This window comes from Drosophila elegans, unplaced genomic scaffold (assembly GCF_018152505.1).
Source record: "Drosophila elegans isolate 14027-0461.03 unplaced genomic scaffold, ASM1815250v1 contig_476, whole genome shotgun sequence".
In the NCBI taxonomy this organism is placed as follows: Eukaryota; Metazoa; Arthropoda; class Insecta; order Diptera; family Drosophilidae; genus Drosophila; species Drosophila elegans.
The window spans coordinates 9,620,060-9,644,487 of record NW_024545863.1 but is presented as its reverse complement, the minus strand read 5'-3'; the positions used below and the strand labels follow the sequence as shown (position 1 = coordinate 9,644,487).

General features: G+C 36.8%; 4 protein-coding genes and 1 long non-coding RNA gene across 15 annotated transcripts in view; 4 read left to right on the top strand and 1 right to left on the bottom strand.

Annotated features, from left to right (window-relative positions):
- Positions 1 to 21: 21 nt before the first annotated feature.
- LOC108141188 (arrestin domain-containing protein 17) lies at positions 22 to 6,047 on the bottom strand. 2 transcript variants are annotated; one of them, XM_017264425.2, is made up of 5 exons: positions 5,328 to 6,047; positions 4,113 to 4,465; positions 3,089 to 3,953; positions 2,129 to 2,308; positions 22 to 1,146 (listed from the first exon to the last, which is right to left on the bottom strand). In XM_017264425.2, exons 1-5 carry the CDS (start codon positions 5,440 to 5,442, stop codon positions 1,007 to 1,009), a joined length of 1,653 nt encoding a protein of 550 aa, XP_017119914.1. In that variant the 5' UTR covers positions 5,443 to 6,047; the 3' UTR covers positions 22 to 1,006. The 2 variants fall into 2 exon arrangements, with proteins under 2 accessions (XP_017119914.1, XP_017119915.1); XM_017264426.2 differs by having other exon boundaries at positions 2,192 to 2,308.
- A 1,274-nt stretch (positions 6,048 to 7,321) lies between these two features.
- LOC108140961 (pyridoxine/pyridoxamine 5'-phosphate oxidase) lies at positions 7,322 to 8,431 on the top strand. The gene is made up of 3 exons (XM_017264029.2): positions 7,322 to 7,456; positions 7,518 to 7,577; positions 7,639 to 8,431. Coding segments are annotated over exons 1-3 (741 nt in total). The 5' UTR covers positions 7,322 to 7,455; the 3' UTR covers positions 8,319 to 8,431.
- A 5,027-nt stretch (positions 8,432 to 13,458) lies between these two features.
- On the top strand, positions 13,459 to 14,736 carry LOC108141086 (pyridoxine/pyridoxamine 5'-phosphate oxidase). The gene is made up of 2 exons (XM_017264268.2): positions 13,459 to 14,230; positions 14,544 to 14,736. Exons 1-2 carry the CDS (start codon positions 13,526 to 13,528, stop codon positions 14,610 to 14,612), a joined length of 774 nt encoding a protein of 257 aa, XP_017119757.1. The 5' UTR covers positions 13,459 to 13,525; the 3' UTR covers positions 14,613 to 14,736.
- Positions 14,737 to 15,488: 752 nt separating this feature from the next.
- Positions 15,489 to 17,011, top strand: LOC108143164. Of its 3 annotated transcripts, none has more exons than XR_001774322.2 (4): positions 15,489 to 15,817; positions 16,056 to 16,171; positions 16,489 to 16,649; positions 16,732 to 17,011. It is a non-coding gene; the product is annotated as an uncharacterized LOC108143164 (long non-coding RNA). The 3 variants fall into 3 exon arrangements; XR_001774323.2 differs by having other exon boundaries at positions 15,492 to 15,817; positions 16,100 to 16,171; positions 16,732 to 17,010; XR_001774321.2 differs by having other exon boundaries at positions 15,498 to 16,171; positions 16,732 to 17,009.
- A 2,735-nt stretch (positions 17,012 to 19,746) lies between these two features.
- The window catches only part of LOC108141085 (diacylglycerol kinase eta), a 55,308-nt gene continuing 50,626 nt past the window's right edge, over positions 19,747 to 24,428 (top strand). For 3 of the 8 annotated variants that reach the window (XM_017264262.2, XM_017264263.2, XM_017264260.2), the window contains exon 1: positions 22,767 to 24,153. In XM_017264262.2, the coding sequence (XP_017119751.1) occupies positions 23,914 to 24,153 (240 nt within the window). In that variant the 5' untranslated portion in view covers positions 22,767 to 23,913. Of the gene's footprint in view, positions 20,149 to 22,764; positions 24,154 to 24,428 lie in introns of those variants that run through there. The other 5 variants (XM_041709216.1, XM_017264267.2, XM_017264264.2 and 2 more) reach the window with 5 other exon arrangements.

Here is a 24,428-nt window from a genome sequence, read left to right as displayed (position 1 = left end):
TTCATCTTAAGCTTCGGAATATAGATATTATATTTTGTTTGTTTAGCTTTATTAAATCGGATTGAATCGAATTGAAGACAGTTAAGACTTAGGAATAGACTTATATGTTTGCTGATTAGACTGGCTTTAAAATCAGAGGAAGTACAAAGTATTTAGTAAGAGGGTTTCACAATCTAAATTCAAACGCTTGTGTATAAACTAGAGCAAAAGACACTTTTTATATTTAGTTACAAAACATCTGTGTTAGACACCTAGTGGTTAGGTTGATGTGATGACTTGATCCAACTACAAAAAGACTTTCGTGGGTTGTAGCGTTGTAAATAATAAAAAACGAAATACAATTTGGCTAATCTTTCTTGTAAATTTCTCATAGATACTTTATAAATACAATATTCAATATTGATAAAAGTTAATTTCTTCTTTAATTATGAGTCTCCTTTAGGTAAAATTGTGCAGATTTTGTTGGGGTTTATCTTAGTCTTAGGGCTAAAGGATTTCGTTTAACTTTTCACTACGTTGTTCGTATATATGTTGCCAGCGATCACTTTGGCTCAACCCTAAATCTGCTTACAATTTGCAATATTTTATAAAAATAATTATAATTTGGGTTGTTTAAGATTAAAGATGAAATTAGACTCAGAAAAGAGCAGAGATTAGAATAAGCATAGGCTTGATAGAAGATAGGCAGGACAAAACAATTAAATAACCTGCGAGTAAAATTAAATGAATTTAAAAGTAAATCCATGTTAGTTTAGATAGTTTTAATATTTCTGCAAAATATATACCATTCTGTACTGTATTATTTTTTAATGTGTTTGTTCTGCTGTCTTCAATTTTCATTTACGGCTCAGACTTATGAACTACTACACTATACGTTAGCGCCTTGTTTTGAATTATAGATTTTTATAATATTTTGATTTCCAGTAAATATGTAAGTGTTTTTGAAGTTGCCTTGTATGTTAACATTTGATGCAGCTCTTCGCAAATAATTTGATCCCAGGCCGTCTCATTTCTTTTCGCAGGCGAAAAACTCTCCTACAGGTGCATTCGGGGTCACCTCCTCATCCACTTCCGCTTCCGCTGGCACCGAATCCTGGCAGCTGAGTGTGAGACGCAGCTGGGCACTGGACTCATCGTAAAGCCTCTCTGGGATTTCGAGATTCGAAGGAAGAAGGTGGTTGGGGACGTGAATAGACGGTATAAAATGTAGCATGTTTTGGGGCGGTAACAAGAGAACAAATTTACAAGTTAAGCACATTTTTAATATGTCTCTGCGCGGCTTACATCTTATTATTAGAGAAATTCATAGTAAGAAAAGTAGAAAAAGTTAAAAAGAACTTTAAAAATGTACGAATAATGTTCTTAAACGGTAATTGGTTAATGTATCCGACTTAAACTTTAAAAGACGCTCTAACAAAGCATCACCATTTGATAAAGGTATTCGATTCAGACATATACAAATATTTTATAATAATTTTTAAGGTTTAAATATTAATAATAACTGAGTAATATTTTAGCAAGTTGATGTAAAGTATATGAAAATATAATTAGAATGGAATGTAATGGAATAAGATATATGATATATTTTGATCATTCAAAAAGTTCTTATCTATTAAATTTAGTAAAAACTCTTGGATAATTTGATATTACCTGTATATATAATTAAACGTGCGATTAATTTTGGTTCACAATTTTATAAAATACGAATAAAATGTAATTTAATAAAGTAAGAAACGAGATTTAAATGGAAGAAGATTATAGGCTGAAGAGACGCACAGAACAAGGGGAATATTGATGTTAAACAATTCGGACGATATAAGGACAACGTAATGTAAAATGTGACAAAAGATTATTAATTTTTTTCATTTCCGGATCAACTAAGCGGACAATCTGAAACAATTTTCTCATTCCATATTAAATCTCGACACTTTAACAAAATACAAGACATCTAAGAAAAATGCTCTAACTACTATTAAGTAAAGGAATAAACGAAGAATTTTCAGAAAAAGCCACTCAGCCATTCAATTATTGGTTCATTTTTGCTTTTTTTTGGTAACATTTTTTGATAGTATTTTTTGATAGTATTGGAGGGGATTTTATGTGTCGGATTCATTAGAATCATCACTACCGGGCGGTATGGTCGGTGTCTCATAATCGTAATAGACCGGATAACGCGGCTTAAAGGGCTCACTTGTGGTAACATCAGCCTGAGCGGACAAAATGCTGCTCATGCTAACGTTGGTCAAGAACTCAGTATCATCGCTGAATTTCTCACTTAGAGCCATGGCATCTTCATACGATGGTGGCACTGCAAATAAATCCAGAATTAATGGTATGTTTTGTGTATGGAAGTTTAAATGCCATTGCAGATACACTTCCTCACGAATAATTATTTAAGTTTCAAGTTTAGAAGCGGTTTTTTTTCTTATACCTTAACGACTTCAAGTAGAATTTAAAATCTTTCTTTAAATTACATATGTATATTACTGATAATGTAAAATTAAATTGAAAATACTACAGTGATTGATAAGTAAAGTATTTCAAACAGAAACCAAGAAGGAAGCAAACTTAAACAAGCCAATGTTTATATACCCTTGCAGATTTTGCTAAGATTAAATATTCTTTAAAATATGATTTATATGCCTGTATGTTTAAAACATTGAAGCTATAACAATATTTAGCACAATTATTTGATCGTTCCTTTGGCATCTATATGAAATCGTTATACGACTTTAATAAATTTTAATAATATTAAATAATATGCTCTAGTCTTCCGATCCAGCTCGTTTTGGCTTATAACAACTTTTGGAAAATGTGTATGGATATAGCTTTAAAACTGGGAGTTCGCGTTGAAGCGGACGGACCGTGGGACAGACGGACACGACTAGATCGACTCTCCTAATGATGCTGATCAAGAAAACATATACTTTATGGGGTAGGAAATGTCTCCTTCACTGAGTTGCAAACTTTTGTCTGAAATTATAATACCCTTCGCTAGGGTATAAAAATGTAAGTTACTGTTAACAAATCTTTCATAAGTTTTGAGTCCATCTGCAAGGACAATGGGGACGAGTTTCCGGTGGCTTACTCATGGGTATATAGTCCGGGGGATTATCGCTATCGCTGGTCACCAATATCGCTGGCATGGCCGTGGGCCTGAGGGCGGCAGTTGTTGGCGTTGATGAGGGCGTGGAGCTCGTGGGCGTGGGACTTGCGTTTACTATCATATTCATATTGCTATTGGTCGGCAGTAGTCCACCCGCAAAGCGTCCATGATTGTTGTTGTTGTTGATGCTGCTGATGCGTTGCTGCTGAACTGAGGCACCTGTCCGCTCCCGATCTCGATCCCGATCCCGATCCCTATCTCGATCTAGATCAACGTTCCTGTCGCGGATACGATCCCTTTGGTGCAGTCGCTGTTGCGTGGACATTTGTAAATTTTGACTAGCTACTTGGTGCTGTTGCTGCTGGCGATTGAATCGCAGCAGGGCCTCCGGACCATCCATGATCGGAATGCTGCCGATGGTCAGCGGAATCTTCAGCTTCAGCTTCCAATGGAACTCCGTGGGGTTCACGATGATCTTAATCGAATAGTTAACACTAATGGGGCACGTGGGCTTCACCGAAGTGGGCGGTATCGAAGGCAGGTCCAGATACCCTCGGTACACCTTCCGCGACCATCGCAAAACGTTTCCGAACTGCTTCCGGGCGATCAGGTGCTTGTCGTAGCGGTACTCGTGCTGCGGATCGTGCGACTCGTAGCTCACCTCCTGCTTCAACTTGACCTCGCACTCGGTGATGTCGATCGAGGACTCGTTGTTGATGTACAGCACGAAGTGGATCTTCTGACCGGGTGCATATCCGCAGTACGGCGTCGAGAACTTCACCGTCAACGGACCCGTGGGGCAGCAAAAGCTCCAGAAGCGCTTCCGATCGAGAATCTCCAAAGGCACCTGTAAGTAATGGGTTTTGTTTTTAGACCTGATGTTCTTTGTAATCAATATGAAATTAGTTTACGTTTAAAGTTGTTGGGCATTTATCAAGATTACTTACAGATTTGTTAGTTAAGTTACTTGGGACTCGCAAAGAGACCATTGCTTAGATCTACCTACCCTGTAAATGGCGTCTGCATTCAGGTCCAAGGGTTGTATCACGGTAAATGGCAGCTTGAAGACCTTCGGGTAGCGAGCGGCCCGTTCGATGGTCGTGATGATCTCGTAATGAATCTGGCCGTACTTGCCGTCGAAGGACGTGGGCAGATTGTCGGGCAGAATGACGTGGAAGGTGTACGAGTACTCGCCGGCCGGCCAGTCGATGCTCGAGTTGTTCGCGCAGGACCCGAGGACGTAGGACCGCGAGGACAGGTACGATCGGTAGGCGCGGCACATGGCTCGCTCGCTGTCGCGCGGATATCCCTTTTTTATCCAGCGTATCTTGGCATAGCCGCTGACGGTGACGTGGATGCCTGCAAGAGGATTACCCCACCCCGCCCTGTGTGACTTAGGACTGCCGAATTGAATTGCAAGTTGCAACCGCCGAGCGCAGACAAGCTATGCACTCGAAATAAAGAGACCAGCAACACATACTCATTGCACACACTTGAAATAAGGAAGTAACCATGTCGAATACATTTTATAGACTGTGTTCCTAATTTTTGATAAAAAAATATGTAAATTTATTCTTTGAAAATTCCTATTTTCCATTGAGGATCAATATTCTTTTTAAAGACTTTATAAGATTTTATAAAATTATTTTTAGAAAATGTGGTTCTTATATTATGACGGAATATTTCGAGATAATAAAAAATGTATCACATTTAATATGATTCCTCTCTAACGTTTAGTATTTTAGAAAACAACATAATTTTACTCAAACGAATTAAAACTATAAAACTGATAAAACAAACTACTTAAGAAAAAATGTTATAATAAGTAGCAATTAGTCCCGCTTTGCAACTTTTAAGGCAAATACTTTTCAAGTGTACTTGGGCTTTACACAAAAGAGTAACAAATACCCTTGCCTTTAACGAGTTCATGGATAAATGAAAATGGCGGCATGCCAAGAGGAGCACAAGAGCTGCAGAATATTTCACAGTGACAGCCACAACGGCCATACATATTTATGGGGCGGGGGCCAGAAGCCACAATTAATAGCACGGCACGTTCGAAACGGCGTCCGGGGAAAAACATTTTAATATTGCCATTAGCTGATGTTGTCGTGCATTTAAGTGCAACCGAATCGCCGCACCGAAGTGCCAAGTGACCGCATCAACCATACGCCCCGTGACTCATGGGCTGAATTTTTTTGTAGTATACTTTTGGGCTCACCTTTAATGCGTTTGGTGGCGTCGACGCTGAGATCAACAACTCCGGATAGCTCCTGTCCGGCATAGTAGACACCTTGTGGATTATTATCAAATGATATAAGGCACTCAATGGGCATATATTGCTATATAGTTGTCGTATGTGTTTGTGTGTGTTCCGCTTGATACCCCCTGTTCTGTCTGTCTGTGTGTGTCCGTGTCTGTGTCTGTGTGTGTTGCTTTGGACTGTGCAAAAGCAAGCCACAGTTGTAAAAATATCACTTTTCCCTTGTCGTCTGGGTAGTATAAATCGAAGTATTTGGGAAATGGGCTAGTTCGTTCATTTGATATTCGCTATCAAGCCATTTGCACTTCGCCTTTGTCGCCTTTGTGACACTCGCGCTGCATTTCCTCGACACCACGCGGCCTACACACATGCACACGGAAAATTTGTGAACGCTTTCCACGGGCCACCGACCATCCGACCTCAAAATTCTTTCCGCCGTAACCTACTTCTCTTTGACGGGCAATCACTTGAGACGGGGCTTTGGAAATGCTGCGACTATTCACAACATTAGCACGGACGAGGAATATTAATTAATTTTGTTGATTTCCCGTGGCCCTTTCTCTGTCGGTTGTCTGTTGTCTGTCGCCTCGTCCGCCTATCCCTAAGTTTTCTGGCTTGGCCTTTAGTTTCGATTCAATTCAATTCGCTCGCAGCTCACAGCAAACACGTCCAGCAGCCGTTCGTGTTGGATTTGCTCTATCCGCATGTCATCATCGTCGCGATGGCCCAAGTCCCAGCCCCCAGCCGAGCGCAGGATATACGTACTCGGGCGCTCGTGCGGAGCCGACAGGACTCTCCGCTCGCCGCTCGCCAAAACAACAACCCCCAGAGAGTGGGCCAGGCGAAAGCAGTCGAGCTGAGAGTCACGCACATGTGCTGGCGTTGTTGGTTTTTGTACACATTTTTCGCATTTGCCTAGGTCCTTTTCACAATGCACACCGGGCGAGCAGGTACGACTTTTGGCCAAAAGACCATTGTCTTTGTTGAGAAAATTAATAAAATAAGTACGGGATCTCTTTTAATGTACATGCCAACATTTCAAAGAATTTTATTGTGCGGAATATTGCAATATTGAACAAAAAATCGAAAAATCTAGTGAAAGTTGTTTCAGCTTATCAAAAGCTTAAAATGTTTATTGGATCGATTTTTTTTACTAATATTGGCATCTCAGGATCCAAAAGACAACATTTTGAAAAGTTAAGTAAGTCTTAATCTGCTAAATATTTTTTATCGGTTGACATTTTCATATTTGTTGTATCTTATATTATAAATCCTGCTTTCTCCTTTTTTTTCTAGAAATAAAATAAGCAAAAATGAGAAATATTTTCCGGCTTTGGTTGTGGATTTATTTTAGTAGGTTGGAAATTTTAATCTTTTGAAAAGATATTCTGCTTACTTTCAGCTCCCTAGACTGTATAGGGAAAAATATGACAGACTTTTGGCCAACAGATTAGATTTCTGCCCCAGTGTGCAATGACAGGGAAAAAGAGCTTTGTCTGCTTTTAATATTATTTGTTTTTGTTCGAAATTACTTTTTCGAATATAAGTTTGCATAAATTAAAATTAAAATTATGCAATTAATGCAATATATTTTTTTTTTTTGTAAAAATTATTTTGAAAATCATAATTGTAAAGCTTTCCGTGCTAAAAATAATTTCTATCGTAATTTGACCGCATTTTGATATACCAACCTTTGAAATTTTGGTTTTTGTAATGTAGTAAGTATTTGCTACAACAAATCTTTAAAGCGTCGGAAATGAGTCCTTCACTGCTTTTCAATAGAAAATGACTTAATTCTTGAAACTCGATCAAATCGAAATTTAATTTAAGCTGTAATTTTTTTAGGTATTTCAAAAATGTTATTTTTCGCGGGCTTGCTCACAATGTGCCCAATAGATTTGTTCGATAGTTGTACGATAGCTGTAGCTGCCACCCCTGCCATAAGCATATCTATTTCTAGCAGGGTGGCAACTCCATCGCAACCAGCTGTTTTTCTACAAATCTTATTTTTCGCACAGAAATTTGCGATTAAGCGGCAGTAGATAACGATTTTACCAGCAGATAAGCTCAAAGTCGACCTTGAATAAGTACGTGTTGTTGTGGCCTGTGAAGGTGGAACTAATCAAACCATAAACCCCACAAAAACAGTGAAGTTCCTGCAAATCGTTCGCAAGATGAGCCAAGAAGTCTCTGAGCTACAGCTTTCGGGTGTGTAATTTGAATGATTTTCAGACGTTCTAGTAAAATCTATGTATGTTTTTGATTATAGCACTTCGCCTAAAGTACCATGAACGCAAGGACGCTTTCCTGGAGGAGAATATCAAAGTGAAAAACCCGTTTTGCGTGTTCCGCGATTGGCTGGAGTTGGCCCTGAAAACACCTGAGATTCTGGAGCCCAATGCCGCAGCTTTGGCCACCGTCAGTGCCGAGGGAAAGCCGTCCAATCGATATGTCCTGGTCAAGGAAGCCACCACAGAGGGATTCACGTTTTTTACCAACTACAGCAGTCGCAAGGCGGACGAGATCAAGTCCAATCCCAATGTAGCCATATCCTTCTACTGGCTTCCTCTGCGGCGGAGTGTCCGCATCGAGGGCGTGGCCGAGAAGATTCCGCGGGAGGATTCCCTCAAGTACTTCCACCAGCGGCCCAGGGCCAGTCAAATCGGAGCCGCTGCCAGTCCGCAAAGCCAGCGGATCCCATCGCGAAACTACTTGGACGAGGTGGAGGCGGGCATCAAGGAGAAACTGGGTCCCGATGGAGAGGTACCACTGCCCAACTGGGGCGGTTACCTGGTGCGCCCCAACCTCATTGAATTCTGGCAGGGCCAGACCGATCGCCTTCACGATCGTATCCGCTTCAGACGAGGTGCTGGTGTGGAATCCGATGTCGATGGAGAACTAGTCCACAAGGGAGAGGATGGTTGGGTGTACGAGAGATTGGCTCCCTAAGCATGAGAATCTGAAATTCAACAACACATGCATTCGCAATGTCTTCCAAATTTTGCTTAGATATGCTGTTAATGATCTTTTAGGAATAAAGAAACACAATATTGCTAATTAAATGTACATATGTGTTATAATTAAAAAGTATCTTTCCGACCATTTCCGACCCTACCAAACTGTAGAATATATGCTCTTTACAGAGTCGGAAATGTCTCCTTCACTGCGTTCCAAGGTTCTGACTGAAATCATAGTACCTTCTGAAAGGGTTAATATAAAAACAAGAGAGAACGCAATAAGCGATTTTGCGGACCGTAAGACACCCGTTACACAGCCAAAACTACAAAGTATTACCCCAACAAAACAATCGAAGCTTAGGTGGCGCTAAAAACAACACTATGTGGCGGCCCAAGTCAAAATACCATCTAGCGGAAAATCTGTCAACTAAGAACTTAGCTTCGATATTTATTGTTATCGCTCTGATCGATATGTTCTAATAAACACATCTCTATCTTCTCTTCTACCGGCTCTCGGCTAAGCTGCACGCACGCTATGTAACTCCTCATTGTGAAACCCAATATACATTAATAAAATAATAGTAACACCAATCCGTGTTACCATAACTAGAAGCTAAGTGAGTGCAGCACCCCCACCCCCCGCTTACAGTTCTTTCGTTTTGTCTCTCTACTGCAGCGATTACCGGCAAACAGCGGTCGAGGCGCGGCAGAGCGGCGGCAGAGGACTTAAAAACCACATAACTTCTAAAATATTTGCTCGAATTTTAACATTTTTGTGTCTACCGATTGATATGACCGAAACAACAGTCCAACACCTACAGTCTAACATGTCTCTGGCGACGTCAAAGAAGTGTTTACTGTTTTGCGATTTGTGGGCATTAGAGTGGGCGTGGCTTGCGGTGCTTAGGAAACACTAGAATCTGCATGACAAATCCCAGTTCTTATAGTTTCCGAGATGTTGACGGCCAGACGGACATGGCTAGATCGACTGGGCAATTGATCGTGATCAATAACATATATATATTCTTTATGGGGTTGGAAACGCTTCCTTCTAGATGTTACATACTGTTCAACGAATACAATATACCCTTTTACTCCACGAGTAACGGGTATAAAATACTAAGCGTTTGCAAATAGATAAATTTCTTTGCATTCTATTAAAATTTTTCCAGGCACACTGTGCCAGAAAATTAATTAATTTTTGGCGAAAACTAGCATTTCAAACCCTGTATAGCTAGGGAGATAAAATAAATCATATTTTGTTCTTCATAAATTGCACTTTGCAACCAGCTAAATATACAATTTTTATAAAAAATAGTTAATCCAAACCAAAGTCAAAATGATTTATAGTTTTTGGCTTTTTTTTTAGAATAAACGTAGGTAACGGATTCAATACAATTTAATATCAATTAGTTAGGGGTACATATGCATTATTACATGCTTTGTGTATGTATTTGAGGAAAGTTATATTTTTTTACTTGTTAAGTTAATCATATATATATATAATCATATATCATATATATATATATATATATACGCTGTATAGCTAGGGAGATAAAATAAATCATATTTTCTTCTTCATAAATTGCACTTTGCAACCAGCTAAATATACAATTTTTATAAAAAATAGTTAATCCAAACCAAAGTCAAAATGATTTATAGTTTTTGCCTTTTTTTTTAGAATAAACGGTAACGGATTCAATACAATTTAATATCAATTAGTTAGGGTACATTTATATATATATATATATATATATATATTTTAAATATATTTAAATAAATATTCAAAAAAAAAACCATGCAACAAAATTCGTTGAAATGTGAGCAAAAATTTGTTTAATGCAGATCAAAAAGCACCGTATGGGGTATTTTATTTATTTTCTTTTTTTGAACACAATTTTTAGGAAAGTTTCATGCAGATTGTTTTAAAACTAAGAGACGGACAAACAGATATTAATAGCCAGATTCCATTGCCGCATTAATGGACTTTTTAAATGTGCCTGATTCCATTGGCGCATTAGGATTTAGCTAATGCTACTCCGACAAGTGAGTGGCACGAACAGCTGATCTGGGTTTGTTTACTTTTGAATATTGGCAAATCCAAAAGAAATTAATTAAAAACTATCTCCGTATATATGGGAGTTAATTCCGGCCAGAGATCCAGCAGTAATGCATGGTGGTACTGCGAGCAGAATTTGCAGAAAGCGCTCTTGTTTTCAGTAACTTTTATACAAAATAGATTTTATATTCAAAAGTCATCAAAAATTGCGCCAACCTTGCATATAGCTGTTGTAGTAGTGGCACGAACAAAATATCGTTAAACATCGGTATTTTCCGGCAAGAGAGAACACTTCAACACATTGGTTAAACAGCTGCAAGGCTTCAAGAAGAGGGACTCTTTAGGGTCGTCAGCGGGGTACCGCACAGTAGTAAGACTTTTTGGAGTGTCGTCTCCCATGCTTTGAGCTGTACCGGGTGTTTGCTCCAAAATACTTGCCCCGTGAGTTGCTCACACAGGATAAATTTGAAGAGTGCGTTAGGGGATTCGAAGCTCTTGGATTCCCGCAATGCATTGGAGCAATTGTTAAGTAAAGTTATGGACGCAGAGTTAATTGACATAAATCTTATAGCTATCCTCGAAGATGGTAATCATATTGACATCCGCCCAGCCGTCGCCAAGGGCATCGATTACTACAATTATCCTTTTTGCATTGGTTGACTACAGCTAATGGGGTTATAACACTCATTGTTGGCCTCATTCATTTCTCATTGCTCAACCTATGACGATTCCAATGAGCAATGAATGAACAATGTCAGCACCGATACCCGATAGTAAAAAAAATGACCGGATTTTAAAAAGGCATTGTGACCGTGAACGTATTACCAAAAAAATCTCAATCAGTATCCATATAGTTTTCTCTTTGAGCTTCAATCCGTCAAATAATGAGTCGAACAATGTAATGTCATACCCGTATAAGAAGATTTTAATCCTAATTTACAGAATTTATTTATATACTTTTTTTCCTCATAGGTACAGTTTTCGGTATGTCTACGTGGGCTGCTCGGGCCGCTGCCACGACTCCCAAGTTTATGAGTGTTCCACCTTGAAAAGTATTGTGGACAATACTGAACTATTTCGAGCAAACTCCAAACGCCTAAACAAAACGGATGTGCCTGTGGTTTTGCTTGGCGATTCGGCATTTAGGTTTTCAACAACCCTAATTCGCTTTCCAAAGCAAGGAGAGTTATAGAGAACGCCTTTGGGCAGTTGAAATCGCGCTTCCGCCGGATTGGAAAGAGCCTAGACAACCGATGCGATTAAACGTCGAACATTATTCTGTCATGTTGCGTTTTACACAACTTTTTAAACGAGAACAACAGTGCGATTTTGGAAACCTGGTCGAATATAATCGAAGAGAGATCACAGCCTGAAGAAACTAATGCTGCCAACGACTGCGACAACGAACCACAATGCATTAGAAAAGCAATTACTACATATTTAAAACTAATGTTAAATACAATTTAATTTGGAACTACTGAATGTTCGAATATTTATTTTGGTCTGCGCTCCGCTTTTCGATCCGCTCCATTACCTGGAGACGCCGATCCAAATTAAAAGTTTTATCCATGTGGCATAACTGGCAGAACGGCATCAAGAGAGCGGCAGAGCAAATGGTGCCTCATATAGTTCTTACTCTATGAAGGAAGTAAGAAATAAGAACAAAAGTAAGCTGTGTTTCAGAAAAATCCCAAGTTATGCGTTATCGATAACTTATATATAATTATAATACTTTTGTCAAAATAAAATAAACTGTTTCAACTACATTCACTGAGGCGATAATCTGATGCGATATAATTATTTTAAATTATGTAAAAATAAATATTTTAAGTCCCAAACGATGACAATAAAAAATAATAAATAAATATTCGAATCAAAACAACGACGAAACAAAAAATTATATTATTATAATAAAATTATTAGAGATTATAATTTCAGTCAGAAGCAAGAAGTTTGCCATAGCTGCAAGGGTGTATAAACTTCGGCTTGTTTTCAATTTCTTGTTTTCAATTTGGTTTTAGTTCGAGATGTAATTAATGTTAAAATATTTTAGATTTGCGGTTCAAATTTCATTAAAATCAGAGGACTATATCATATAGCTTCCGTGGGAACAATTAAAAAAAATAACAAAAAAAATTTTGTTTTAATTGTAACTCCTCTTTTTTTGAATATTTAAAAAAAAACTTTTAGAAATAGTTATTTTTCATATTTCAAATTAACGATTTTAATTAATATTTAAAAATGTTTTGCACATAATAAGGTGAGTTTTCTACTTTGTTTTAAGTTTTTTGTTTTTAAAAAATTTTAGAAGTAACGGGACTATGGGCTGTCTTCCAAGGCTTAAAAAAAACACCAAAACTGCTGACATGATTCCGGTCGAATGAGTGCCTGAAATCAAAAAATTCCAGAAGATTATGAAAGCTAAATGTATTTCCACTACAATGTCAAATGTTTACAAAATGGCGTATGTTTTTTTGGGGTTGAAATGATAGTAGTCGAGATATGCCAGCAGTATTCAAAAATGTATTTTCGAGATAAACGCGCTTAAGGTTTTAGGTGCATCGGTGTATGCCTGCGAGCGGTCACTCTTTGGAACGCTGTTTGAAAACTATTTTAGATAAGACATTTTGACATTGTAAACTATCGATAAGACACAAAAAAAATCGATTTTTAAAAGAGTTACTCTGGTAACCCCTTTAAACATATACGCATATGCAACAGCTGTAAGGGTACATAAACTTCGGCTTGAGGATGTTTGCTTCCTTTCTTGTTTTTCTTAGTTTTATAAATAATAATTTGTTAAAACTGATTATTGTGCCCTTAATTTCAGAAATTTATATAGATTGCTTCGAAAATCTTTCTTATTTTATAATTTTAGAAAGGAAACCTTAATTTAAGAAAAATTGTATTCTAAAATTTATGGTATTAAAAGACAAAAAATGGGCAAGATTCTTGTTTTTAGAGTTAATTTTATAAGTATTTGATTTTCTTTAAAAATTGCAAGGCACTACACATTTCGGTTTTTCGAAGTTTTCTTTCTTTTTTGTTTATTTATCAATTTCTCAATTTGATATACTTCACAAGTAGGAAAACATAATTATTTTAGGGCACATTAACCAGACGCCACATTTTAAATTACAATGTCGTCCGCTTTAGCACAAAAGTTTTGGGGCACACTTTGGTCGATTGGTTCGATTAGTCGCATTGGGCAGCGCGTGAACCATATGTCCCACCATGTGGACATTGTAGCTAGCGAGGAGCAGCGGATCTACGATGAACCATACGTGATCTTCCAGAACTGGCTGGTAGCTGCCCAGGAACAGGCACCTCAAGTGCGTCCGCGACTCGCCTGCATGGCCACCGTGGACAAGGCCGGCGAACCTGTGACCCGGCTGACCAGCATCGAGGAGGTCAGCGCCAACGGGATCACGTTCTTCACGACGCTGGGCAGTCGGCAGGCGGGCGAGATTAGCGCCAACCCGCACGTATCGCTGCACTTCAACTGGGCGCCACTCATGCGCAGTGTTCGTATAGCGGGATCCGCCCACCAGCTAACGGAGGAGCAGGCGCTGGACCAGTTCCGCCGATACCCACGCCACGTCCAGATGTGCATCACCCACGGACCACGATACGCGGCTGCCGAGTGGCAGTCCCGCTCTGGGTTCTTTTCGCGGGTCGTACAGCGCTTGAACGACTGGCTTGGCAAGACGCCGGAGGAGATTCCAATGCCGCCCAACTGGGGGGGCTACATCCTGACGCCCAGTCTCTTCGAGTTCGGGATGCTCAGCGGAGAGAAGGCCAACAGGACTCGGGTGAGATTCCGTCGCTGCCTTGAAATGCCCAGGGTAAGTCCTTAAGGTCACAGTATTTTTTTTATTAAAAAATCAAAATAAATATCGCACTTCTTACCGAAGTGTTTCCTTTCTTGTTAAATTAAAATAAGAAAAAAAAGTTTGCTTTCTTTCTTGTTTTTTAATTTGTATTTGTAAATGTCTTTTGAACCTTCAAGGGACATTTGATGTCTCATATAAAAAATAATGCATCATAAATCACAAATATTCCTAAACTTTTTTTTACATTGTTACAATTGGAATTTACGAGTCCTTGAATTCACATACTTTAATTTTATTTAAATGAAGCTCATAACTTTTTTTCCAGGGCACAAGAGTTGGTTCCGTTCAAGCTGAGAGGCAGGATTGGGTCTACGATTCGTGTGAAGAAAATTGAAATTAAATTTACTTCAGATCTTGTCATACTTGTCATACTAGCCCCAAAGTATGTTATTATTTTCAAAATTTTTTGTCAAATAAATTTAGTTTTTATATAAAGCTAAAACCATAAACCTAAATTACAAACAATAAATTATTAAAGAAAATTAAAAAGGAAGTATTAGTGAAACTACACTGGTAAAAAAATGGAATAGTAAAAATAAATATGCGCATATTGAATTGTAAAATGCGTATTTCATATTTAAAGTAAATATAAAAATATTAAAATTAAATACAAAACGTATTAAATTCCATAATTTAATATAAAAATATTTAAATCAATGCGGTAAATATTGAGTTTAAATTTTGGGCAATTTGTTTTAAATTTTATCATATTAAAATTGAAAATTTTCAGACTGAAAAAAAAACATAGTCAAATTAAGAATGTGTCATATTTAATTATAGTACGAAAACTGAAAATTATTTTGAGTTTTTAATAATTTTTACAATAAACAAAACATTATTACAGTTGATATTGTCAATTAAATTTCAATAGCTCAATCTTAGCGAAATATATTTAATAAATATGGTACTTAATATTTTTAAATTTAAATCTAATATTATTTGTATTAATATCTATGTTTAAAGTATTATATTGAAATTGCTCAATATTTAAATTTAATATTATTCGTTATACATAACAAATTAAATTTAAATATTGTTTTTGTTACTTTAAATATTATTCCTATTTAATTTAAAGTTGTAGTCGAGGCCCGCATTTTATATTTAAAAATAAATACAAAAATTATATTTTAATTTTTTGTTTTGTTCCATTAATTTAGACGAAACTCTTAAATTTATTACGTTCGTAACTAAATTAAAATAATGTTAAATAAATGGAACAAAAGTCATAATTATACATACATACATACATATGTGTATAACAAATTCTAAATGCGCATTTTTAGCGGTCTTTTTTCTCCGTTATTCGCTGTTTCTTTGAAACGGATTCACACACACATATGTACATATGTGTGACCAGATCACTTCTCTTCGTATTCAGCATTGCACGGCGCGTGCCATCATTTCTAAGTCGCAGTTGTTGTGTCGTGTAGTGAAAATTAAAGTTTAATTGCTGATGCCGCGATCTCATCAGAAACACAAATCAAAGATAGTGAAGTGCTAAAATAATTAATCTGGATCGCGATTCTTACACGTTATTGGGTGAATAATTCTGCAATAAATTTGTTTTAGGCTTTATACCCACGCTTGATATATATATGTATGTACATGTGTTGGTATGCATGTACATATATACATATGTATGTGCAGCGTTCGTTTACCGCTTAATTGGCGTTAGATTTAGTTTGGAAGCCACTAGAAACGGTTAACGGACTCTGCACATACATGCATATATTTGTATGTAAGTGTGTGAGAATATTTAAAAACAAATATCTTCTAGAGTTATTCACATACATATTAACTGTGTATTTTACCGCGATCTAGTTTAACATAATTAACCCTCAAGATAAAGATCACGCCAAGATTAATTTTAAGCTTCGGAAGCATAACTATTTGGTAAGTACCGATCTAACAATAAAAATATAAATGTGGTAATGTTATGTACATACATACATACGCACGCTGTGTAAACATGTTTCTACATATGCATGTATGTATGTGCAGCGTTTTAGTTACCGCCCAAAAAAATTAACAAAAAAAAAGCGAATACTTGATTTGATTTTTTAAAATATTACAAAGTAATATTAATATTTTAAAAAATAAAATCAATCAAATGGATAATAATAACAATAAATTAGCATAAAACAATCCCTGGTGATACCGTAATATATGACTTGGAAAAACCCAAGTTAAGAAAAAAAATCTAATTTCAGATACAAATCGATTTTAATTTAATGTTCCCTGGAAAGGAAAGGCGCATTAGCTTCAAAATGGGAAGCGTTTAAGAAGGAAATACAACAGTACTATGCGTATAATATCCACAACGTGAACAGAAGGAAGCTGTTTATGAATTCCAAGAATTCAGAGACTATTGGTAAATTACATTATGAAATATATTGTTTTATTTTTTAATTAAAATTCTTATTTTTGTCTTTCTTTTATTTCTTTTTCATCAGACTTTATTTTGACTAACCTGCTCCCCTCAATTTTACCGCCCAATACATGGTACTCTTCAAAAGCATCAAAAACCAGAACTCCCTGGAAAGTCTAGTCCTTCAAGTGAACTCCATTGCCGACTATCGCCAAAGGATTGCAGAATCTGTCGGTAAAAACTATTCGAATTTAAAAACAGTTCAACCGTGTATGTTTGTAAAAAGCCACAAAGCAAATACGTTCTTTGATAAACTATATAGGCCGTACTGTATATAAATTTTGCTTAAATAAAATGATTACAAAAAAAAAATGTACAATGTTTTTCTTATGTTAATAAACAGTTTTGAATAATTTAAATGAATATACCCTGCATTTGATTTAAATATAATAAATATTTATATTTAAAACGCTAAATAATACATGTTATATAATTCATATTTAAACTAAATACTTTAATATTTAAATTCAGTGAAATTGTTATTAAAATTAAATATGAATTGCACTGTATTTAAGTTTGGAATATTTAATTTATAGATGTTAACATTAAATACGATTATAAATCAAATTAAATATTTTAATATTTAAAACAAAGATGCACCGTATTTAACTTAAATTTATTTCATATTAATTTAAATACGGTTTATACTTAAATTAAATATTTTAATATTTAAAACAAACATGTTTCATTATTACTTCAAATACGATTTCTAGTTAAATTAAATGTTTTAATATTTAAAACAAATACGCATCGTGTTTAATTTAACTATGAATTATGTTTAACTTAAATATGGACCAAATTTAAATTAAATATTAAAAATATTGAAAATTACTCTGTAAGTATTTAAATTAAATTCGAAAATCAAATTAATATGGTGCATATTTAAAGTAAATATAAACGGATTTGGATGAAAATCAAAGCGAAAAATATTTAAATTGAATACAAAATATTTAAATTTACTACTTTTTTTTTACCAGTATACTGGCAAATATCATGACATAGCAAAACCGTTCTATTGATTTTAAAGTAATTATCCCAAAGGGCCGACATCTTCGCATCGGTCTTCAAATTGTTGATCCTTAAGGGGGACTCCCATTTGTATATCCTTGCAATCAACATATAGTAATGGTTAAATATTTCAGAATTACGGTTTAAATTTCATAAAAATCGGACGAGTATATCATATATCATAGCTCCCATAGAAATAATATAAATATATAAAATAATTATCTAATAATTGAGCTGCAAATCATCATAGCTTCAATGTTTTTAAACATACACGCAAGTAAATCATAATTTTAATGTTTTAAAAAATATTTAATTTTTGCAATAGCTGCAAGGGTATATGAACTTCGGCTTGCCGAAGTTTGCTTCCTTGCTTGTTTAAAAAAATGTCTGGCAAGTCAAAAATGTGAAACCAATGAAGTTATAAAATTGAATTTAACGAAAAACCTTTATTTTAAAATATTAGTTAATCTTAATATCTCTAGGTATAATCAACTACATTGAAAAAGCGAAGGACAGACTGATAGACTCTAGTGAAGTTGATAAAGAATAAATATACTTTACAAAGTTGGAAATGTCTGTTCGAATGCGTTGAAAACTTTTGACTGAAAATATTACAACCTCTGAAAGGGTATATTTACATAAAAATCGATACTGATTTAATCAAAATGGCGAAAAACGAAATAAAATTGTCATTGTATTTTAGGACAACTTAAATCATGAAACGAAAAATTTTTTAACCGATTTTATTGAGTGTATCTTTTAACGTTTCACGGGAAAATAATATATTTGCATCCGAGCATCCGAGCTTAAATAAATTCGAAAGTTCTGATTCAATCGCATTTAAAGTGCATTAAACGCAAAGCTTGCAGCTTGCTTAATTGGATGTCCTTGGGTCCTGCAAATATGCCCAATGCACGTGAGAGCGTGTGGGCACGTAAAAATGTAATAAAATAAATAGGCGAGTGCAGTCAAGCGCAAAGAGTAATGCCCGCCGGGAAATGTGGGCTGGATGGATAGATGTGATGCGAGGATGAGGAGGGCACAGGAACGGAGGCTGAGCGGTAGTGACAGCAGACAACAAATAGTGAAAGCCAAAGCGCAAGGCCGGAAAAGCACACACCCCGTTACCCACTACCTACTTTGCCCGCCTCTCTTGAAATTTGGCTTTGCACTCCTTTGTAATTTTAGCCAGCGCTCCGTCAGTCGTTCGCTTCCTTCCTCTGTTCATTTTTTGGCTTTCCTGTTTACTTTGTCCTCGTCTGCGCTTCGCCTTTTCCTTCGTCTCTCCGGCGTTTTGTTTTGCTCCGCCCGTTTCGTGCTTTGTCGGCACTCCTCTCACGGAGGGTGTGTGTTTGTTTGGCCATCTCTCTGGGCACCGCTCTTTGCCGCTCTCTCGTGAAAAATTCGGAGAGCAGGCAAACTTGTTGGCAAGGATAATGAATATTTCTTGTTTTCGTTGTGTGCCAGCTCAATTGGGTAGGGATGCCACGCCTTGGGAAATGTTGATAAATTTCGAAATACATTTAAACCATTAAATCGATTGAATATAATAGTCGCTCTTTGTGAAAGGTTATTTAAGTTTATAATAATAAATTAAGTATTTTAACTTTGTAAGATTCAAAACAAAATGTTGCGTTGTTATGATATTTATTGTTTTTGGTATCATCATAAAATTTTATTTTATTTATTATTCTATTATTATTTGCTTTATTTTTTTATGAATTATCCTATGTTACCCATTTATATTTGTTCCGTGAACCAGACGACAATTCAGTAAGGTGCTATAAACAAAATTCAACATTTTGACGGCTTTTATTAGACGTTATAATACAGTTTTGCAACTAATTTTGCTGTTCTTGTAAACTGTTATTTACTTTATAATTGTGAGGAATTTACAATTAAATTTTAAAAATATTTTATATAGATAATCTATATCAACTCGACGGCTTAATACCGATAAAGAACATTTCCTCATAGTTCCTTTATTACCATGCATTAATGTCCGACGCCTGGCAACCCTGTCCGCCAGTTGCCGACTTTCCTTTGCTTTTGGGCCAGGCCCACTCCGCTTTCGACCACGGCAACTCACAGCGAACAGTGAGGGTTGCGGTCTCGTCCAGTTCGCCGCGCGGGTCCGCCAGTTTTAGTTGCGAACAAACTTCGGCGGGGAACAGAATGAGTCGTGCAGAGCACTGGAGCCCCATTAGAAAATAAAAATAGGCAAAATACTGAAACAAGAACTCGAGGCACAGTTAGTGTACAACTCGTACATATACAAGTAGCAGGAAGTGTCGAAATAATTAGGAACAAAAACGCAATTTTAATTATCGTTAGTGTAATCATAAATGTGCATTTTAATGTGAATTGTGTTGGGTGTTGTGTGTGCTGCACTTTTTGCAAATCAATTTCTTTCTCTTTTTCCCATCGCAAATTAGTAAGTGTGGCTTAATAAAATATATACATACAAATATAGTTCGATTGAACGGTTTATACATGTGTTTATGTGCAAGTATTTTTGCTAAACTTATTACATTTCATAGACATTGAATGTACACATTTTTTGAGAGCTCATGCAATTATTGTAATTTGAGTAAAGGACCGTTGACCGCTTTCAAACGACAAAGGACTAGGAATCCGGGACCTTTGTCCCAAAGATTGTGATTGTGTGTGGCCATCTTTCTTTGTTGTGCGAATAAGGGGGTGTGTCCAAGGGGGAGTTGGACAGCTTTTTATATAAGCAGGGCGAGTTGCAAATGGGACGGCCACCTGCGGCGGCTACTCAACGCTGGGAGCCCTCGCTTTGTTCACCGCTGAGTGGTGCGTGTCCTTGCAACGTGACAGCCCGATTGTGTGTAAGGATATGCAAAGAAGTGCCACAGCAGCGGAAGCTAGCTCCACACCCCGACAATGTCCCACTTAAAACTGGACACCCTCCACGTGCAGCGATGCATCATAAATCACAAATATTCCTAAACTTTTTTTTACATTGTTACAATTGGAATTTACGAGTCCTTGAATTCACATACTTTAATTTTATTTAAATGAAGCTCATAACTTTTTTTCCAGGGCACAAGAGTTGGTTCCGTTCAAGCTGAGAGGCAGGATTGGGTCTACGATTCGTGTGAAGAAAATTGAAATTAAATTTACTTCAGATCTTGTCATACTTGTCATACTAGCCCCAAAGTATGTTATTATTTTCAAAATTTTTTGTCAAATAAATTTAGTTTTTATATAAAGCTAAAACCATAAACTTAAATTACAAACAATAAATTATTAAAGAAAATTAAAAAGGAAGTATTAGTGAAACTACTGGCAAATATCATGACATAGCAAAACCGTTCTATTGATTTTAAAGTAATTATCCCAAAGGGCCGACATCTTCGCATCGGTCTTCAAATTGTTGATCCTTAAGGGGGACTCCCATTTGTATTGGGTCTATTACGGTTTAAATTTCATAAAAATCGGACGAGTGTATCATATAGCTCCCATAGAAATAATATAAATATATAAAATAATTATCTAATAATTGAGCTGCAAATCATCATAGCTTCAATGTTTTTAAACATATACGCAAGTAAATCATAATTTTAATGTTTTAAAAAATATTTAATTTTTGCAATAGCTGCAAGGGTATATGAACTTCGGCTTGCCGAAGTTTGCTTCCTTGCTTGTTTAAAAAAATGTCTGGCAAGTCAAAAATGTGAAACCAATGAAGTTATAAAATTGAATTTAACGAAAAACCTTTATTTTAAAATATTAGTTAATCTTAATATCTCGGGGTATAATCAACTACATTGAAAAACAGCGAAGGACAGACTGATAGACTCTAGTGAAGTTGATGAAGAATAAATATACTTTACAAAGTAGGAAATGTCTGTTCCAATGCGTTGAAAACTTTTGACTGAAAATATTACAACCTCTGAAAGGGTATATTTACATAAAAATCGATACTGATTTAATCAAAATGGCGAAAAACGAAATAAAATTGTCATTGTTTTTTAGGGCAACTTAAATCATGAAACGAAAAATTTTTTAAGCGATTTTATTGAGTGTATCTTTAATTTTTCACGGGAAAAAATGTATTTGCATCCGAGCAAGAGAGCTTGAATAAATTCGAAAGTTCTGACTCAATCGCATTTAAAGTGCATTAAACGCAAAGCTTGCAGCTTGCTTAATTGGATGTCCTTGGGTCCTGCAAATATGCCCAATGCACGTGAGAGCGTGTGGGCACGTAAAAATGTAATAAAATAAATAGGCGAGTGCAGTCAAGCGCAAAGAGTAATGCCCGCCGGGAAATGTGGGCTGGATGGATAGATGTGATGCGAGGATGAGGATGAGGAGGGCACAGGAACGGAGGCTGAGCGGTAGTGACAGCAGACAACAAATAGTGAAAGCCAAAGCGCAAGGCCGGAAAAGCACACACCCCGTTACCCACTACCTACTTTGCCCGCCCCTCTTGAAATTTGGCTTTGCACTCCTTTGTAATTTTAGCCAGCGCTCCGTCAGTCGTTCGCTTCCTTCCTCTGTTCATTTTTTGGCTTTCCTGTTTACTTTGTCCTCGTCTGCGCTTCGCCTTTTCCTTCGTCTCTCTGGCGTTTTGTTTTGCTCCGCCCGTTTCGTGCTTTGTCGGCACTCCTCTCACGGAGGGTGTGTGTTTGTTTGGCCATCTCTCTGGGCACCGCTCTTTGCCGCTCTCTCGTGAAAAATTCGGAGAGCAGGCAAACTTGTTGGCAAGGATAATGAATATTTCTTGTTTTCGTTGCGTGCCAGCTCAATTGGGTAGGGATGCCACGCCTTGGGAAATGTTGATAAATTTCGAAATACATTTAAACCATTAAATCGATTGAATATAATAGTCGCTCTTTGTGAAAGGTTATTTAAGTTTAAGTTTAAGTTTAAGTTTAAGATTAAAAAACAAAATGTTCCGTTGTTATGATATTTATTGTTTTTGGTATCATCATAAAATTTTATTTTATTTATTATTCTATTATTATTTGCTTTATTTTTTTATGAATTATCCTATGTTACCCATTTATATTGGTTCCGTGAACCAGACGACAATTCAGTAAGGTGCTATAAAAAAAATTCAACATTTTGACGGCTTTTATTAGACGTTATAATACAGTTTTGCAACTAATTTTGCTGTTATTTACTTTATAATTGTGAGGAATTTACAATTAAATTTTAAAATATTTTTTATAGATAATCTAAATCAACTCGACGGCTTAATACCGATAAAAAACATTTCCTCATAGTTCCTTTATTACCATGCATTAATGTCCGACGCCTGGCAACCCTGTCCGCCAGTTGCCGACTTTCCTTTGCTTTTGGGCCAGGCCCACTCCGCTTTCGACCACGGCAACTCACAGCGAACAGTGAGGGTTGCGGTCTCGTCCAGTTCGCCGCGCGGGTCCGCCAGTTTTAGTTGCGAACAAACTTCGGCGGGGAACAGAATGAGTCGTGCAGAGCACTGGAGCCCCATTAGAAAATAAAAATAGGCAAAATACTGAAACAAGAACTCGAGGCACAGTTAGTGTACAACTCGTACATATACAAGTACAAGAAAAGCGGAAGCAGGAAGTGTCGAAATAATTAGGAACAAAAACGCAATTTTAATTATCGTTCGTGTAATCATAAAATTGCATTTTAATGTGAATTCTCTTGGGTGTTGTGTGTGCTGCACTTTTTGCAAATCAATTTCTTTCTCTTTTTCCCATCGCAAATTAGTAAGTGTGGCTTAATAAAATATATACATACAAATATAGTTCGATTGAACGGTTTATACATGTGTTTATGTGCAAGTATTTTTGCTAAACTTATTACATTTCATAGACATTGAATGTACACATTTTTTGAGAGCTCATGCAATTATTGTAATTTGAGTAAAGGACCGTTGACCGCTTTCAAACGACAAAGGACTAGGAATCCGGGACCTTTGTCCCAAAGATTGTGATTGTGTGTGGCCATCTTTCTTTGTTGTGCGAATAAGGGGGTGTGTCCAAGGGGGAGTTGGACAGCTTTTTATATAAGCAGGGCGAGTTGCAAATGGGACGGCCACCTGCGGCGGCTACTCAACGCTGGGAGCCCTCGCTTTGTTCACCGCTGAGTGGTGCGTGTCCTTGCAACGTGACAGCCCGATTGTGTGTAAGGATATGCAAAGAAGTTCCACAGCAGCGGAAGCTAGCTCCACACCCCGACAATGTCCCACTTAAAACTGGACACCCTCCACGTGCAGCGAAGTCCCCGCGGCTCCCGCAGGAGCAGTCCGAGCAGCGGAAGGAGCAGTGCCTGTAGTTCCGGGAGCCTCTCCCCGGTGCCCATCATCCCGATCATCGCCATCAGCCACGATGGCGACGAGTCCGAGTCAGAGTCGGAAATCGAAACGGAGCCAGCCCGCCTCTTTCAGCGCCGCATGTCCACCAAGTGCACGAATAACCTGGTAAGAACTGAATGATGGGCATTAGTGCACATTATAAAAATCAATGAGCTTATAGTAAGCATTTGAACGAGATAAATTTTATTTCTAATTAGGCGCAAGTGTGATTAAGTGTATTTCAGGATTCCGATACCACAATAATCACCAAAATAATTTGTTCCATTTAAGTCAAAATTTGCTTTTCCAGAAAAATGACCAGCCCACCAAGTAACTTCAAATTTGATTCAAACATATTTATACATGATTTAGTACCGCTTTTATTTTCTTGTGTGACAAAT